Source organism: Pyxicephalus adspersus, chromosome 3 (assembly GCF_032062135.1).
Source record: "Pyxicephalus adspersus chromosome 3, UCB_Pads_2.0, whole genome shotgun sequence".
NCBI classification, from domain to species: Eukaryota; Metazoa; Chordata; class Amphibia; order Anura; family Pyxicephalidae; genus Pyxicephalus; species Pyxicephalus adspersus.
The window spans coordinates 48332308-48352084 of NC_092860.1; the positions used below are offsets into that span (position 1 = coordinate 48332308).

General features: G+C 34.6%; 1 protein-coding gene across 1 annotated transcript; it reads left to right on the forward strand.

Moving 5' to 3' along the window:
- Window positions 1-16348: 16348 nt before the first annotated feature.
- FOXE1 (forkhead box E1) lies at window positions 16349-17494 on the forward strand. The gene has a single exon (XM_072407067.1). The coding sequence runs from the start codon at window positions 16349-16351 to the stop codon at window positions 17492-17494; it is 1146 nt and encodes a 381-aa protein (XP_072263168.1).
- Window positions 17495-19777: the final 2283 nt, after the last annotated feature.

The following is a 19777-nucleotide window of genomic DNA, read 5'->3' on the forward strand; positions in this document are numbered from 1 at the left end:
AAGTTCTTTTATGAAATCAGTAGCAAGCCTGATCTTAAATCATCTTTAAGTCTGACTACAGCCCATTGTTGGAGACTTGGATAGAGCGGGGAAGGGTAGGAATGTCTCTCATGTTTTTTTTTATTTATTATTATTGTGACCTGTGCCCTCAATACCTCTCTTATTAACTAGGTCACTGGGGTCTGAATAAAGTGGGAGAGATGCCCCTAAACAAGATATAGACATCATTTATAACCTGAAGCAGGTTGCAACCTTTTTACTCTGGGGGAGTTTTTAAATGTAAATGCTGGTGAGACCTGAGATAGGGAGTTTCTTTCTATTTTCTTTTACTTTATATTTTGTATGATGTATATGTACCTATTTACATGATGTACCACTTTACATATTGTTTCAGTTTCCAGTTAATCAAGAATAGACCTAAATACTGGCTATGACCAAGTGATCTATTTTTCTCAAGAAGACCTTGGGTTAGGTTTTACATATGGGCCAAATAGATTCTAGGGAAAAACCAAAGTACCAAAAATGTTTACTCTATCCTAGACCTAATGTATGGAAATTGTCTTGTGGTATAGTGGTTCTGTGAATATGATCCTCATATTCATGTTCATTTGTTTTATGTTGGGTGACTGTGGAGTATAGCATATTCATACTACGTCATCCTCTGTATGTGAAATGAAACTGTAGTCTACTTGAGAACATTGAATTGTCAGGGTAAGTACTGTGATCCTTGTGTAATATAATACATAAAACAAATAAATAAAATGAATGTAATAAATAAGTATAAGGATGAGGCTCTAAAGGCCTCTGGATGGAGTAGGTGGCAAGGTTGTGTGAATGGGTTGGTATAATTTGCTGGGGGTGGGCTATCAGGGGGCACTACTACTCCTGAGATTCAAATGAACTGATTTAAAAAGGATATGGGAGTAATCACCTAGTACATTGTTTGGCTATTTACTTAAATTATCTCTGTTTCTATGTTTGAACATCACAATTCATTGTCTGAAAATTAAATTAAATCCCTAACACTAATAATAAAATAACCTTGGTGTCTCTTTCTCCTAAAAATATATATGTGATGCTAGGCCCACTTTAGGCACCTAATCATATTTGTATGTTGTACCTTATTTACATGCTGTGCCTTCCATTCTTTTCAAAAACCTGAGAGAAATGGAGTACCTTGTAGAGACCATGGCCTTTTTATAATGACACAGATTTGAACCCTAATGGTATATTTGTGTGTAGCTGATTGAGATGGTAAACCAGGGACAAGTAGCTTTAGAAGCCGAATGCTTTTTTTTTTCTGTATAAAATGAAGGGTTAATCTCCTATTGTCTGCTGAAAAGCATTTACTAAGTTGCTTGTTGTTCACCGAGACGGTGCCTTATACTCTTTGCCTTTTAAATATGGCTTGCCTTCCATTAAACCTGCATCCTCCAGCACTCCGGCGATCTCCTCTTTACTATGCGTAATCCATGTTGATAGATGCCCAGTTGGTGTCAGTGAATCCTCCTGTGTACATTGCGTGAGTTCACTGTATGACGTGCCTGAAAGCTTTCTGAGAATATTTGGCATAGGTTTGGTTGCTTGCACAGTATTAAGTAATAATGCATCGGGAACCTGCAAGCAGACACACAGAAATAGATATTTGACAGGCAAAGGAGCCTCTCTTTTTCACATGGGCAGCCTGAAATGTATTCAAAGTCACAGACTAGAGGATTTTCATTAGGTGCTGACATATCCAGGCCTCAACGATACAAGCAAATGCAAAACTGACAAGATTGTTAGTCAAGCATATCAGCAATTTACAGCAACCAGAGAGAACTGAAATGCTTTGAATATTCAGTTGCAGGAGACATTTGCAATAACTACCTCTCTTTCATTTGCATGAAGATAGAAATCACTGATTCATGTTTAAGGTATAAATCTATGCATGTCTACAGAGTTACTCAAATCTAAATTACAACAGTATATAAAAAATATATTTTGGTTGGTAAGGGCCCACTGACATATACTGTAATACTTAATCTACACTGATTTAAATTTTAAGGCCTATAAACACCCATTTTGTATTTTTTATTTAATTTTTTGTTTTTAAGCTTTTAGAAATACATTTTAAACCAAGATATGTGGCATGTGACAGAAGTGAAGTGTCTCCCAAATGAGTTTTTAGGTGTTTAGGAAACATTTGAAGGGCATTTTTGGATGTTTATTTGTGTTTTATCACCTTCCATATGTTGGAAGATGCATTATCTGTACAGCCCATTAAAAAAAGCTCCTATGTGGATTGGCCTATTGGAATGAATGAAAATTTCAAACATGGGCATTTACGAGGGGTTGCTGAGAAGTTCCTGGCTTTGCCCAGAAAGAAGAGAGTTATGAAATAACACATTTATTCAACAGACTGATTCACTTTGTACAGTGCAGTTGAAGCTTTTCTAGACCGTTCAAATAAAAGTCCTTTGGTTGGGCGGCAAACCAGCTCTCAGCAGCATCTTTGACATCAGAAATGTCCTCAAAACATTGCCCCTTCAGGTGTTTCTTCAAATTCTGGAATAGATAATAGTCCGAAGGGGCAAGGTCAGGTGAGTAGGGGGGATGGTGGACCAACTGGAAACCCAGGGTGTTCTATTTAGCAGCCAGAACGTTGGATGAGTGGGCAGGTGCATTGTCCTGCAAAAAAAGGATCTCTTTGGTCAACTTTCCAAGGCGTTTCGTCTTAATTGCCTCCTTCAGCTGGTCCAGGAGGTTAGCATAATACTTTCCTGTTTTACTAGAGTCCTGAAGTATGTAGTCCACCAACAGAATACCATATTTGTCCCAGGGAACAGATGCCATTACTTTTTTGGCTGATTTCTAGGTTCAGAACTTCTTTGGCCGTCGGGACCCGCAGTGGGGCCATTCCTTTGACTGTTTCATGGTTTCAGGATCATAGATGTGGTGCCAGATTTCATCTTCAGTCACTAACCTAGCCAAAAAGTCCTGTGCAGCTTCAAAATGGGCCAAAATGGCTTTGGATGATTCAACTCGTTCCTTCTTCTAAACACTGTTCAAACATTTCGGCTCCCACTTTGCTGAAATCTTGTGCATGTCTAGGATAGTGGTGATAACAAACCCAACACGCTCCCATGAGATGTCAAATATCTAGGCTATCTTTTTTGTGGATATTCGCTGGTCCTCAATAATCAGCTCATGCACAGCATCGCAGATTGCCGGGTCAGTTGAGGTTGGGGGGCGCCCACTGCGGGGTTCATCTTCAACTGTGAAATGCCCAGTCTTGAAACAAGATATCCAGGTTTTGACAGTGCTGTAGGAAGGACACTTCTCCCCCAGTGTTTGTAACATCTCAGTGTGAATGTCCTTTGCTGACTTTCCCTGAAGAAACAAAAACTTCATGATGGCCCGTAATTACAACGACATGAAACTTGCTTGTGCCTCTGCCATCACAGCTTCTCACTAAAAGAAAAAAACAGTTTTAAGAATCACAAAGACCTGATATTTCCACAGTTACATACTAAGATATAAGGCTGTCATATTCCCTCACACTCATTTTTCTATTTCATCTGGGAGGGGGCAAAACCAGGAACTTCTCGGCACCCCTTCGTAAATGCTCAGTTTTAACGCTGGGGAAGCAGTCCATGTAGATTTAACCTAAAACAAATTTTTCAGATTTGACCTTTGAGCTATGTACACACTATAAGTCCCTGGTCGAGCAATACTACTCACCAGACCCCAGTTCCCCCAAGACTTCTGTGCGCAAGGGATGATGTCCAGCGAAGGACTGACCAAGGACCAGGAGCCGACAGATAATGCAGTACTAAAATTCACAGGTAATAAGTCCACCAGACAAGGTATACAAGGACACAAAAACAGAGTTGGGGTCACAGGCAGATGGTCAGTCCAGGTAGCATACACTGACAGGGTCAGAAACAGGCAAGGTCAGCAACAGTAAATCTTACAAATCTTACACTCCAGCAGCAGGTCAGCCTAACTTAACAATTACATCATGCACTGGTGACTGTAAGCAAAAAGGCTTTAAATTCCCAGCAGCCAATGACAGTGCAGGATAGAGTCATCTACCCCTAAATCTGTTGCAAATATTCAACATTAAAGGCCACATAAAATACAAATGCATACAAATGGTAACAATAAGATTGTTTGCAGACCATAAAAATCATGGCTGTCCAGAAAACAGATCAGGTCTGAAAGAGATTGGTTAGTGAAATTGAAACAGAAATGCTGGAAAGTATGTGAAAAAATGAATGTGCTTCTTTGTGGTGTACGAATGTTCTGATGTCACTTCCTTTCACCACCACTCACTCACACATGCGTCCTGTGCACACGTTAGATATGAACAGATTATCAATGAATAGATCCACCAGGACGATTGTTCCTTTTGACCAAAAATCCTCGCTTGTCATCAGTTCCACTAACAATATATTTGTTCCATCTACCACAAGTAACTAGTTTTATGTTGCAATAGTTATATTCACTCGAATGAATAATTTTTACATCTTCTATGTTTATGGAAAATATTGAGAATATAAAACATACAAATATATCTGAAGTAAACCCAAAAGGCTGATCCACCGCTAGAGACCCATTTTTCGGGTTCCATTCAGTTGTGGATAAATCTGATATGCTGGAAAATAATAATTTCACAAGTTGTATCATGTGTATGAAATATAGAGTATTTTAGGTCAAAATTCTGATCACATTAAAGAAAAATGAACAGAAGATCATAGACGTGTGTGTAGTGTTTGTCCTCTTGCAATAGATTGATGGCCGTTCAGAATATAGATCAGTTTATTCAGTTGATCACAAAGTTGGATTCTGATCTGCTCATGTTTCTAGGCATTAAACACCATTCTTCATAAAATAAAAACATATTTATACAAGTTTTAATTTACAAAGTCTACTAATCTTAAGTATAGTGAATATTATAGTATAATTCATCACCTTTGTATAATGAATACTTTTATCATTCATTGTAGAAACTTTACCTAATAATATTGATTCTCAATAGAAAACTGTACCATGGCTGCAAACCAACGATCAGAGAAATAAATATTTGTTACTCTAAATATAAAAATCAAAATGTGTTGTTATTGGAGTTTCCATTCAACCCTATTGATATCTTGGTGGATTTAAAGTGTTGCAAACTTTTTCCATATAATTTATGCACTTTCAAGGGACCCATCAAATTACATCTTCCTAAATATTTTTATAAATAAAAAACATAATTTATACAATCATTAAAATAGGAGTACAGAGGCTGAGTAAGAAAAGTCGGTTCACGCTATATGTGGATTTTACCAACAAAGAGTGCTACCATTAGCCTTCCAGACTCTTCAACTTTTAATGTCCCTACCTTGAAATGGATTTGGCACCAAATTCTACGTCTAGCCCCTTCTAGATATATAGAACTTAAGAGGTAACTGTCGTAAAATAACGAAGGGTCATGTGTCACCAGAAGAGACGAGTTTACTGCCATTTTCTCTGCAGGGAACATTCAGGTTTCTTTTTTAGAACCCTATAATATCAGATAACCAGAAATAGTCAATATGGCTGTGCATTGAGAGAATCAGATCATTTGAGCAATGTATCATCTGATTTTCACCTGTTATGTATCTGTGGATAGTATTTTTGTCCAAACTGTAAATACATTTGGCCACTTCTGCAATATTGTAACTATCAAAAAAGAGCACTGTTTTTAATGACATAATAATAATAATTTTTTCCAATTGTTAGAACATAACAAACATTTTGCAGCTTTAAAAGTTGTAGTTGGGGAGAATCATATAACCATTGCTTAGTATCATTTATATGTCCTCAAACAGTGCATGCAGAATCCTTCTTCACTGATCTAGATAAGACAAGCTCCCCTAACACAGGAACAATAGTCTGTGATTAAATGAACAGATTCTTTGTTAATCCAAATTTTTGGGGCAAGTTGCTCGGTGTAAATGGAGCATAGTGGAACCTAATTTCCTTCAAAGAATGCATTACTCAAGAAACACATCAAAACCTTCCACTGGTGACAAATCACCTGTTGAGTGAGCACCTGAAGACAGGACACCGTGAATGATGAATTTGCAGCTAATAATTGATCAGCATACTTTTTCAGGGACTTTTTCCACTACATTGAAATAGATTAACTGATGCTGATGATAATAACTGGGACATCTGGCATCAAAAGCTGGAATGTTCTTTATTCTTTACCCTATTAAAGGTGGAAGTTAAAAAGAGCTTATTTGTAACACTGTTGTATGGTCATTATCTTGGATTACTATTACAAGTTCGAAAAAAGTGTTTTCAAACTCTGATAATAAAGAACAATTCTTGGCAATAAGTGGGCTATTGTATGTGTGAAGCTAAAACCTTTTATTCATTTTTTTAAAGTTTTGAATATAGTGGGGAATTACTTAGCAGACCCTTTTCACAGTTTTTTTTATTTGTCCCATATTTTTCTCCACAGGAAAAAAGTAAAGCTACATACACAATACAATATAGATCAGAATTTCTAGCATGTGTATAGTGGTCCCCTGGTGTTGTTCATCAAACTGCCCAGGCAGATTGATAAAGGACAGAGCAGGGGGATCAATCTTCTTTCCTATGGAGAAAAGTGTGTGTGTTCATTGTTTTGTCACTGTAAACACAAAAGATTGTTTCCAGCAACAGTCATCCAACGTCTATGTAACATTTGTACCGGGCTTCAGAGCAGAGTTCTGAAATACAAGGAGATTTCACCTTTTAGATTGCTGCCACTAAAACCTGTTAGGAGATTTCCCCTCATTTGTTTGTTCTATGGCAAATGTTCCAAAATTTAGGATTTCCCATTACCATCTGTACTGGAGACAATATTTACTAGGACCAATTGTGAAGTTTACTCTGGCCAGCAATAACACAGTAATAAACACACAGATGTTCTCACATTTTCACATTCTATCTAAAAAAAAAAGCAAACATTGCTATCAAGTAAAACTCAAAAAGGTACATTTACATTTTATTATTATTATTATTATTATTATTATTATTAATAATAATAATAATACATTTTTATCTTCAATAAACTTTTTAAATATTCTGTGCCCTAATAAAAGAGAATCTGGTGAAAATCACACAGGGGTAATGGAAGTATACTTCCCAATGCTGAGTGAGACCCTGCCAACAGACCATTCGTTTCCAGAATAAAATTAATTTGATTACTTGTGCAGTTACCATATTTTATTTAATTTTTTTACTTGAAAGTACATTCTTTGTGTAAACACCTGAAAGCTCTGTTGCTCGGTATCACACAAGTAACACTAAACAGCAACACCCTTGGCTCCTCTCTTAGCAGCTACAAAAAAAAAAGTTCCTATAGGGAGATAAAGGAGAAGGAGCTTGGCCAGCACATACAATAATTAGTCATTTAAAAAATGAAGGAACAGTGCCCACAGTTGGTCCTAGGAAGTAAACATACAAAATTCTTGATTATTGTGTTTTTTCCTGTGCAGTTTTAACTTCACGACAAGGTCTCTCACATTCAGGCTTACATTACATATTGAAATGATTGGTAAATGATGTTTCTTTTACATTAGGTTTTCTGTATGTATGAGACAGCACAGAAATGACACATGAGTGTAGTCTGGGAATTATAAGGAGATGTTTTCATATAAGCATAATACTGACTAAGAATTAGAAGGCTGTGGAGTTTTTGTTTCTCTTGTATTCACAATGCCCACCAAAGGATCATTTGATTATTCAATGTGGTTCAATGTTATGCTATATGTGCAAAAAAATAGCATACATTCAGATATTTATCAGTGGGACATCCATTCGAAGCTGCATTATTTCTGTACTGGGCACAGTCATAGTAGGCATCTGTTCATGCATACACTGATCCCCCAGCACAACATACACTGTGAGTATAAGAATGTCAAATCAACAGTGGTAAGATATACCCGAATACAAAGAAAATCATATATTTATTTTCAGTTTGCCAGTGCTCAGCTGGCATACATTGGGATGTCGGTGTATATATTCTATAGCACAACACTCTTGGTAAATTAACTCTATGTATGCTGTGTTTTGTGCACATACTTGTGTGCATTGTGGATGCATAATAAATACTGTGTGTATCCACACGTGATCAATAAGTTGGTATACACCCATAAAATAAAGTAAATCTGGTCAATGAATTCTTTATTTGTAAATCCACCACATTTTCCTCCAATGACCAGGCCCATTTTAATAAATTTAGGTAAATGCATCTTAAAGCTAACTTTTAACTGCAGGGGAAAAGCAATTTCATTGTAAAACAGGAAACAGGAGTGGGAGAAATAATTGAATATATTTCTTATAGACCCACACTGGCTTTATGGTTGCAAAGCTCTGTGTTATAAACTCCTAGAACAATATGGACTGTTCATTGCACGATTGCTGCAGGCCACACAGACTGGCCACACGAATTGGAGTTGTCATTCACACTCAGCACTATACTTCATGCTGGTATATTTTGTAACATCATTGAAAACCCCTAGACCAATACCACATTGTACAACAGTCCAAAATATGGAAGTGGCACTTCATCATCAGCCTTCAACATGTATAAAACACACTAGAAGGATACTGCTAAGGAATGTGACAGTGATATATGAGCTCATTTGTGTGGAGCTATTAAGTAGCAGTTCTCCATGCAGTAGGCCATGTTATAGTTAGTGAAGTTGGATTATTTACTGAAATATGACTGGAGTAGCACGTGGATGGGTAACTCTTCAGTATTTACACTCTAATATATGGAAATGTTATTACAATGTACAATTCTGCTGCTCAGCAAACAGACAGCTTCATTTACACAACAGCTCTGTGGGTACACATGCAAAATAAACTCCAAGAGTGTCTGTGACCTCACGTCAAAAGTAAGAGGATGCCTGGTTTGTTATTAAACAATGTTTGCTAACTCTACTTTCGTAGCTTCAAGATCTTGTGGTCACTATGTCATTGTAGCCAAGTATTTATGCTAATACTTGTTTGTTTTATTTTTTTGTTTGTATTGTAGGTTTGTTTAAGACCAAATGTGAATATGTAACAAAAAATAACAGCCTGGAGAGATTCAATTATGTGGATTTTCAGCCGACCTCTTTTATAATGCTGTATGAAGCTATACACCTTAATGGAATAGGATGACTCATCCTTGTCGTGTATTATCTTTTTGAGTAACGATTTGGACTAACGGTCATTTTTGTGTAACAAATTGAAACAATAAAAAAATTTAAGAAAGTGTTAAAACACAGTATCACTCATTTGTGTTTTCCTGTTGTTTTTTAGAAAACAAATTAGAATAGAATTGTGCTGCTATTAGCTTGGTCAGTAATCCTAGCGTGAAATTTTAGCTTTAAGTGGAGATTGATGGGCTTTGTAGACCCTGACCACTCGTATACTTTGGCCATTCAACAGTACTATAATTCCCAACCCTGTTGCTGTCCACTTGAGAATTTAGAATACTCATGCACACCCCCTTTTGCATGCTCAGCCTAATAAAATAAAATAAAAAAATAAAAAAAAACAAGAGGTGTGGAATTCATTTATATTGGTGGAATTATTATTACAGTGTAATACAATAATTCACAGTACTTATAATAGTTGCAGTAATTCCTAAGTGCAATAAACCATTCTAAGCCAATCAGAATTATTTCTGCTAATAGCATAACAGTACAAAAGGAGTTTAACTTGGCTGATATGGGTTACTTTACTTATTAAATACCAAAAGTAGAATTAAGCTCTACAAGGTAGGTTTTTATATCTGTTATTCACACTTTTTGTCTGCCTGATAGAAGCTTTTTATCCGATGGTACACATCCACAGCTTCAGGTACAATGTAATAAAAAAATGTTGGTTTGCATATCATTGGAATAAGTAAAGATTCACCTGATTCTTTAGTTAAGTGAATATACACTAGCTATTCCTTCGGGATTGAAGAGAATGAAGTAATTTGCTCAAAGTTTCAAATTGTTAATTGAAGTCCAGGATTTATTTCAGGACTCTCTTTCCATACCTACATATCTTAAGTAATACCATTAAAATTCTAAGCAATTAGTAAGCAGGTATATTTTACTAAAGATGTAACTAAACAATTGCAAAGTATATAAAAGGAAATAATTATTAGGCACATGATTTGATCGTTGAAAAAAACACCTGTTTAGCATACCCAGAGTGAAAATGACATTTGTGTAAATGGCCCATGTATGTGTCCTAAAGACTATTGATTGCATACTGCTAAGGGTCACAGAGATGTTACTGAGAAACTTTTGTGATTTAAGTGTGAGAAAAGGAGAGTGCTTCCTTCTTTCCAGAAGCCATTAAGGTAAACATATGTGGCAGTAAACCTGCATTATTAGGAACTGGTAAGAATGGGGCTATTACTTGACTGATAGCTTTAATGTGAGAGTGAATGGATGTAGGTATTTATGAAACATTGTAACAACAAGCAAAATATAGTCAGGGAAATTGACATCAGCCAGCATGCAGAGCAGTTAGCAATAAATGAGTGACATTTAGTATGTCTTTTAGCAGCTTAGACAGCCAGGACTAATGTCTGCCATTATAGTTTACTTTTGTCTAGAAAAGGTTTTGTTATTGAAATGGAAATTAAATTGGATAATTTATGTCTTGTCCAGTTTAAAAAGTTTTCAGATAAAAAACTAATATCAAACTTCAACAGATGTATTGTATGTGTAAAAAATGTAGGTAAAATTGCAAAGTGTATAACTACAATAGTGAAAAATTAAAATTTTTGGCACATTTTATTTTAAAAGGTCTATGGGTAAATGTTTGCACCTAGAGAGAACATTTAAAATGGGGTTCAAGTGCATATTGGATTATAACGCAGTGGGTGTCTATGATGGCTGTAAGCTTTTCAGTCATTACATGTTAAAGTCACATAAAGACATATGTTATGTTATATAGGTTAGCATGTTTTTGATGCACTAAAACTTAGGACCTTGGTTAAAAAGATGCACATACTTGATATCATACATCTAAACATTTGCATCCTTATTCAAGAAAGATATCTTATTTGTTATTCTTCAAGCCATTCAGAATTGTTTTTACCAATGACAAAACAGTATAAAATAGAAAAAAGTAAAAAAAAAGTTACTTCCATAAAATAATACTAGCAGGTAGGTTTTTATATTAGAAGGGATGATGTATGTATATTCTGTTATTTAAGCTTTTTCATTATCTAAGCATTTCTTCCAGTATACATATGTTTAATGATTTTCAAGAAGTAGTAGACTATGAATTGTGTAGAGGGATGTGATTATGTGCTGTGTGTGTCTGAAATAACTTGTTAAATTATGATATAAATATTATTATTATTATTATTATTATTATTAATAAACAGTATTAATATAGCGCCAACATATTATGCAGCACTGTACATTCAATAGGGATAATGCAATACAAGATGTAATATGTAGAGATCAACACATAGCAGTAAATAATATGCTTTAAAAAGTATAATGATAAGTATAATGATGATGTGCCCTAATGCAAAAGTAATACTTTTTTGTACTACCTTGTTTTTTGTGGTATAGATATTTTTATGATTTTTTATTAATAAAGATTGTCATGCTTTAATACATGTTGAGCTGAATATTATATTATTTCCATGTATCAAGCACTTTCTCTACCTGATAGCACTTTTCAAACAGATGGTACACAACATGCACAGCTTAGGGTACAGAGCTCAGGGGTCCAAATCTGTTTTGCTCTACTTTAAATGTAAACATTTATTATTAAATCAGATCATTAAAGTTCCACAAGAGCAGCATGGAAACCAAAATAAACATAATAAAATTGCCTTTGTATTTGCCTTTTTTGTACTAATATTAGGCAAACATAAATGAAAGCTCAGTCGTCTTGAAACATTTTATGTATATTTCCATTATTTCCAATATAATAGGTGAATGCAGATAAGCTCCCTGTGCCTGGTCATAATTTAAATGTAAAGTGTTCATATTAAAATTAGTTTTACTAATTATTTTTAAAAATATAGCAAACAATCTAAAAATTATATACAGTGGATAATATAAATATAACACATCACAGGTCACTTACCTGAGTGAAGTATCAAATATTAAGGAAGATTCACTCTACCAACCATCAAACATTAGTGTGGATGCACTTTACCATTGTAAACTATGTTTTACTTGTAGACATTGATCAAGAGCAAGAGAATGACCAAAAAGCATTCAAGTTCTTTGAACACTAACCACAATACACCAGATCTCTATTACCTGGGATTGATGTACATATCAGACATTTATGTGGGTGAATAGTGGTGACCTCTCTAGTTTTTCTGTACTCACACCTATATGACTAAAGTTGACAGACTACATGTCTGCAGATTCCATGCAGCTTTAACAAACTCTTGGCTGAGCAACTTTGGTGGAAAAGTCAGCCAGCTGGCCCTGATTCATGCATCTGATTGTCAAAGACACTGATTCACTAAGGAATTAAAATCCTCACCAAAAAAAAAATATTTTCAAAAATCCAATCACATGAAAAGCAAAATCTATTTGCACAATTGGGGTTTTAAAGTGAACACAGCTAGGAGATTTGCAACTCTTTTAGTAAATAAATCCCAATAACTATGTGGTGTGTCTGCACAGTGCACAAACATGTATGCTATGCTGGTATTAGCATGCATCTGTATGTACTGAGCACTGTTCACATTTATTTAGTCTCAGTTTATTTTCTGCAGCAATGTTTTTAAAACAAGTGGGATGTAAACTGTAACAGTTTATGATATTTGTTTGTTTTATGTTTAACTGATTTTGCATATTTCATGTTTTCGATTTAGAAAAAAGAGCACATCAAAAGCTAAAACTCCAACCAGTCTAATCTGAACAAGACATATGCATTATTAACTTGTTAAAAAAAAAAAAAATATATATATATATATATATATATATATGTAGTAGTAACTTGTATTGCTTAATTAATTTACGAAAGGAATGAATGTTTACCTAGCAAAGCAAATATTCACTCAGCTTAGAAAAAAAGTGAAGCTGCAAATCAGCTTCTACCAAAAAGCCTGTTTTTTTATTTTGTTTTTTTTTCAGATGTTAGATACATATACTCACACAGAGGCACATATTTACTAACATCAATAATGCTGTTGCTTTAGCAAATCAGCCATACTCCAACACTGTACCCAGTACTGTATACCACAATGTGAATGTTTTTAAGTCATTGCAATGTGTGAATTACCTGTGACTTTAGCAGCTAGCATTTTTAATTATTATGATAAGTGATAGAGATAACACTCTAATCACAATTAAAGGGAGCTAATAGTTTCCAAAATGTGCAGAAGTTACAAAGCTGTGTATAAGAAGAAATGATGACAGCAGTATATCACTATACAATAATCACAGGCAGATCAATTAACACTACCTGAAATAAAATTCACCTAAAATGATTATGAGATTTTATATAACTTCCCCTTGCAACCAGTATATGTAGAACTAAATGTAACATTCTCCATGTCATAAAAATATACAATTCAGTAACATCCCGGTAAATACTTATCACTCCATTTCTTCACTTTCTCCCCATATCTTTTTATTATTTTATTTTATTTTTCTTAAACACAAATGATTTCTAAGCTTCTTATGTAAAAACAATTCAGGTAATAGTTATTACATTTATTCGCATTTGTGCTGTCGCATTAACTTTTTCAAACAACTTCATTCAGAATAAAAAATACTGTTACTAATGCAAAAGGTTTTATTGTTAGCATATCAATTGTTATCATGAAATACGATTTTACACCAGTGTTGTCATGTTAATTAATAAGATTTTGTACAAGGACTATCTTATAATTTAATATGATATGTCAAGTGTCATCATATAGCTATACAAGATTTTACAAAATTGTTATTATATAATAAAACAAGATTTCAGTGTTCTCATATAATTTAATAGGATCATGCACATCATATAATATAATATGTTTTTACAGAAATGGTATCATATAATCTAATACGATCTTTTTACAAGTTATTGTAATGATTTTACACTAGTGATAACATCTCATTTATTCGGATTGAACACAAGTGTTATTATATGATTTAATATATTTTATACAAGTGTTAGCATATTAGTGAATTGACGTATAGCTATAAGACAGGTCCTGAAAATATTAAACTAAATTGACTGCATTATCTGACATAAAAGTAATAACAATTATACCTCTGATCTGTAATGTTTACTATGTTTTATGACAGTGTACATCGTGTAGTGAGTGAAGCTAAAAGCTGTATTTGTATGTCTACATTAACCCCTTAGACATTTAGTGGGATCACCCCTTTGTTTGAACTGGTCTGTATAATTTAGCCAAATATTGACATAAGAAATGCCTTCATCTTGTAGACCCAATACACAATGTGTACCTGCAATTATTGTGCAGTATTGTGTTACTGTTTTCTTAGAGGAGCCAAAATACACTATGTAAATTATCTTATTTTCAAATAATCATTTGCCTTGTTCTGTTTAGTGGAGAGCAATGCTTTGCTGCTGCAGGTTCAATGGCAAGGGAATCAAGGGAATATAACACAAGGCTAAAATAAGTGATAGCTTTGAATCAATATATATATATATATATATATATATATATATATATATATTCATTCAAAGCTATCATTATATATATATATATATATATATATATATATAAAATNCATTCAAAGCTATCATTATATATATATATATATATATATATATATATATATAAAATCTTGTAAAACATTTGATCTTAAAAAGTGATGATGAAGAACAACATTAAATAAATATCCTACAGATATAAATACATGCTATACTAACTATACTACAAATGACTATACAATCCACGTAATGCTGATCCTAATATTAATATTTTGTTATATTATACTTGTTAAGCATTTATTAGTATTTTAATCGTTGCCCAATTATTTATCTTATTTTAGAATCAAGAAGAAGCTTTCCTCTATTGAAGTTTCCCTATATGCTCACCTATATGTACAGAGCCCTGGGAAAGCATACGATGTGCATGCTTTAATATTAGTAGCAATTAATATTAAAGATACAGAATAAGTTGATAAAGAAGTAGGTTGTAATTCATTAATGTTCTGTTAAGAAAACCTGGAATCATTGGTGTTACTGTTAGTAAGTTACTGATTTATGATATAAAATAATACATACTATGTCCTCTTACCATTGTGATACAGAAACAAGGTGGGTGGCACTCTCTGGAGCCTGAAAGCTTTTATTTTGTGATCTCAGGAGGCTGGGAATCCCCGTGTGTATATGGGACTCTTATTGTGACAGTAAAGGTGTACAGGTAGGAGTTGCTCTATATAAGGCTTTGTACCTGGGGACAGGAGTAGATCCAGTCTAGTCTTCAGTGTGCACACACTGCACCCCTCACCTGTCTGCAAGGTAAGGAAACATACATTACATGGAACGCTTTACTTTCACTATATTTATCATTTAATAACAGTTACATTTTACTTTAATTACTAATATAATACAATGTTATTTGTAAAAAGCATTTAAAAGACAGAAGCCGGGTTTCTAATCAGAGTTCTGCAATAACTACTTTCAGTATTCTATACTATAATACTCTAAATGAAACATCTGTTACTAATAAGGGTTATTGTTTGTACTTTGATTATCACAAGTTATGTTCTTATATGTTTACTGATCTAAAAATATTTTATAAAGTCTCATTTTATAACAAGAATATGGGACATAGGAATATAGAATTAGTGTTTAGTTATCGGGACTGTTTAAGCGAAACAAACTTTTTTTTATAAAACTGGAGGGGGTACAAAATATTTTACTAATATTGCTAAAATAAACTTGTTTATGTGAAATGTGGTATCTACTCATTACCCTCATTTAATCTAAACTCTGCTATATATATATATATATATATATATATATATATATATATATATATATATAACTACTAACTTCTCTAGTAGTTAAAGTGTTGTACTAATGTTTTGCACTTGGTGTTCACTTTGCAGGTTTCTGGCTGTCACAAGGAATATTATTATAATTGTCCCCGGTTGTATCTGGCAGACAACAAGTATAGAAGAAGTTTTATCCCTGCACTCATCTGATTGCCCCTTACAAGTGTACTCCAGACTTGTAGGTAAGGTCCAGGCTTGGTATAAGGACAGTGCCTTGCTTGGTGGTCTTTTACTCGCTGGATTCGTGGGATTATACAACAATACACCATTAGAAATTCGAGAAGTTCCCAACTGCTGCTGATTTGTTTGGAGAGGAAAGGTGATTTTAAACAGGAAAATCAAGTATAAGGATGACGGCAGAGAGCCACCAGTCCCCTACCAGAGCCACTGGGGCTAGTACCAACCTACAACAAGCTGGTAATTTCACACTACCAGTGGTGAAGGTGGAGAAAGAGCCAGCTCCTGAGTCAAGTGTGACCACTGGACAGACTGAAGCAGAGGATACACCAAAAGGAAGGAGAAGGAAAAGACCCCTCCAGAGAGGCAAGCCACCCTATAGCTATATCGCCCTAATAGCCATGGCTATTGCCCATTCTTCTGAGAGAAAGCTCACCCTTGGAGGTATATACAAATTTATCACTGAGAGGTTCCCTTTTTACAGAGATAATTCCAAAAAGTGGCAGAACTCCATCAGACACAACCTTACACTGAATGACTGCTTCATAAAAATCCCTAGGGAGCCAGGGAGACCTGGCAAAGGCAACTATTGGGCTCTGGACCCCAATGCTGAAGATATGTTTGACAGTGGAAGCTTCCTGAGAAGAAGGAAGAGATTTAAAAGGACTGATCTAACCACTTATCCAGCCTACATACATGACACCAGTATGTTCCCATCTCTCCAAGTCTCCAGACCATCTTACCACCCCAACTCAATGTATTCCAACATGACCATGAGCCCCACCTATACCCAACAGATAACCCCCCATTCTTCTGTTTATTATCCCTCTTCTTCACCTGCCTTTAGCTCTGGGCAGTCTAGGGTGTTCAGCATCAATACTCTAATAGGCCACTCCAGTGGCTCTGAGCATACCCAGCAGACCAGCAGGTCAATGAGCCCAGAAGCCAACTCCACCACATCCAGCTCCTGCACTTATGCTAGCACAGGGTACAACAGTCAGGCAGGTGGGAGCTCCATGCTTCAGAGGTCTACCAACCCAATGCCATACTCATACCCAGTGCCTAATAGCCATCTGCCAATGAACCAGAGTTCATACACACATAGCAACACCCAGTTATTTGGAACATCTAGCAGAATACCTATGAACACCTCCCCAGTGATGAATACTGATAGTATGGACTTCTATGGAAGGATGTCTCCAGGGCAGTACACCTCCTTGTCTGCCTACAATAGTAATGGGCAGCTGCCAGGTACAAATGCTTATTTAAGGCATGCCACCTACTCAGGAAACATGGACCGATTTGTACCTGCAGTGTAATGCTGTGTGGACTATATGTGTAACCTTATTAGCACATTTCCCCGCATTGTGCTGATAATAAAAGTCTTCTTTACTATGTAATGAACTCAGAGAGACCAATTCATTGATAAAGACTTTTATTCAGATGTCTGCCCTGAAGCTCTTACAACTAAAAGATGGACTAAAAGCTGCAATATTTGACAAGCGATTTATTTCTCATCCTTATTAATTTTCCCTATGGGATGAAAAAGGAAATTTATATTTTGTAACGACTATTTGTTATTATGTTACAATTTTTTTTAGCTAACATGTCTTTCATGTGATTTATTGTTACTTTCTTTAGGAGGATTTGCTACACACTAAGCCTAGCAAGTAGTAACTACATTCTTTTATAACATTAGTTAATTAGATAATTAACTGATAGTGGCAAAGTCCTCAAGACTGCACTTATTTTTATGGGATGTGGGAAAGTGTTTTCTTAAAGGCTCTTTATACTAATTATAATAATGGCAATAAAATATATATTGATGGATGAAATATAACTCAGGCTTATTTTATTCTTAGATCGCTGTGGTTTGTAAATTAATATACATAATATATATACCACTACACTGCAAACAGAGATCTAACAGGGAATAATATATCTAATAAATAATGTGTTGTATATAACATAAACTTAGCAAATGTCTTAACATACTTGCTATAGATAATATATTAAATAAAACTTTTTACCTTTTGCTGTAATTAAATATTCATGTGTGCAGTGCAAAGAGGTTCGGTACACAACATTGATGCTACTCTAACATCAACAAAAATGACAATTCTTTATTTTATTCCATACCTATTAGTAGTACCCAATCCAAAAGAACATTTTATTTATGATTATTATTGATTGTATTTAAGCTAATTTTACACAACACACAAAAGTATAGAGGTTAAAAACAGTTTCATTATTATACCTATTGCAAATATATTATATTGGCTTGTATACTGACATGATGCAAAGTTGTGTTGTCTTAGAATCTAGGGCAACCAATCAGAATTGACCTTTATTGGCTTCTTGAAGCCAGACTAATTAAAATTAATTCTCATTGTCAGGGGTTACTGCATACTACCGTTCAAATAAATAAACTTCTTACCATATCCTGCAAAAGCTAACAGATTTTCACTAAATTTTGCTTCGATAAAGGAGACACCACTGGACTTCAAATAACCAATACACAACAAAAACATTTTACAATAAAAATTCAATAACCCACAGCAACCAATAAATCTTTTTACATTTTATTATATTTTAATTAAATTACATATGACATAAAAGGTTGCATTATTCTCTTATCAGCCACCCAGAAGTATAATACTGCAGTGAAATTTCATACAAATTAATCACACACCTTTATATCTTTGTGCTGCAGTACATTATAGAAAGCAACACATTTACACAATGTTTGTTAACATTGTATAGAGTAAACAACTTTTCATCTGTGTGTTTTATATTTTTGTATACACCACAGGAAAAAATCCCATAAAGTTTCAAACTTTTATTAGGAAATTAAAGTAAAAGTTACTTTGAAAAGTGAAATGCAATGATACAGTAAAGGCAAAATCATTTGCAGAATTGGAGATCACCTGTACTTTAAGAAATATATAGGCTTCCATTGCTGACTACCCTCTTAAAAAATGCTAGCCCTGTGGCTTGTTCTGCCTTTAGAATGTTATGGGTTTTAAGGACCTGGGGCAAATATTCAGCAGGTAGTAAGTCAGAAACTTTTTAAAATGTTTTTTGAAAATGACAGGATACATACCTGTTGCATGTACTTTCAGTATTTATAATGGCAGTTGTATTTGGGATCAGAGCCAGATCATCAAAGGAGGCAATCTAGACAGGAGCATAGGGGACAGTTTATTATCTTGGGGTCCAAATGATCCTGCACCTAATATGAAATTGTAGGAAACCAGAGGGATAGCACAATTGACTAGCACTTGCACATACTTTCAAAATGAGGATGTATTTGTAAGCATTCAGTGTCTGATGGGATCATGTTAATATATACATTGCAAAATGGGAGAATTTATTTGCAATCTTTATCAATGTCACATATTGAGATTGGGGGACTAAAGCTGGGATCTCCCTAGGACCCTCGTTTTTCAAACATACTTTTATGAGTTTTACATACAGTACTCACCTAAGCTGCAAGTTACCTTTCCAATAGTCTCACACCAGCTCCAGGAGTTTTTGGTCTCCAGAGGAAAGTAAGACACACTTGCTTCAGGTCAGTGTTTATGACCTGCTTTTGACCTACA

Bases quoted from the DNA above. Each gene is read 5' to 3' on its own strand.
- FOXE1 (XM_072407067.1), top strand. From the start codon at position 16,349: ATGACGGCAGAGAGCCACCAGTCCCCTACCAGAGCCACTGGGGCTAGT.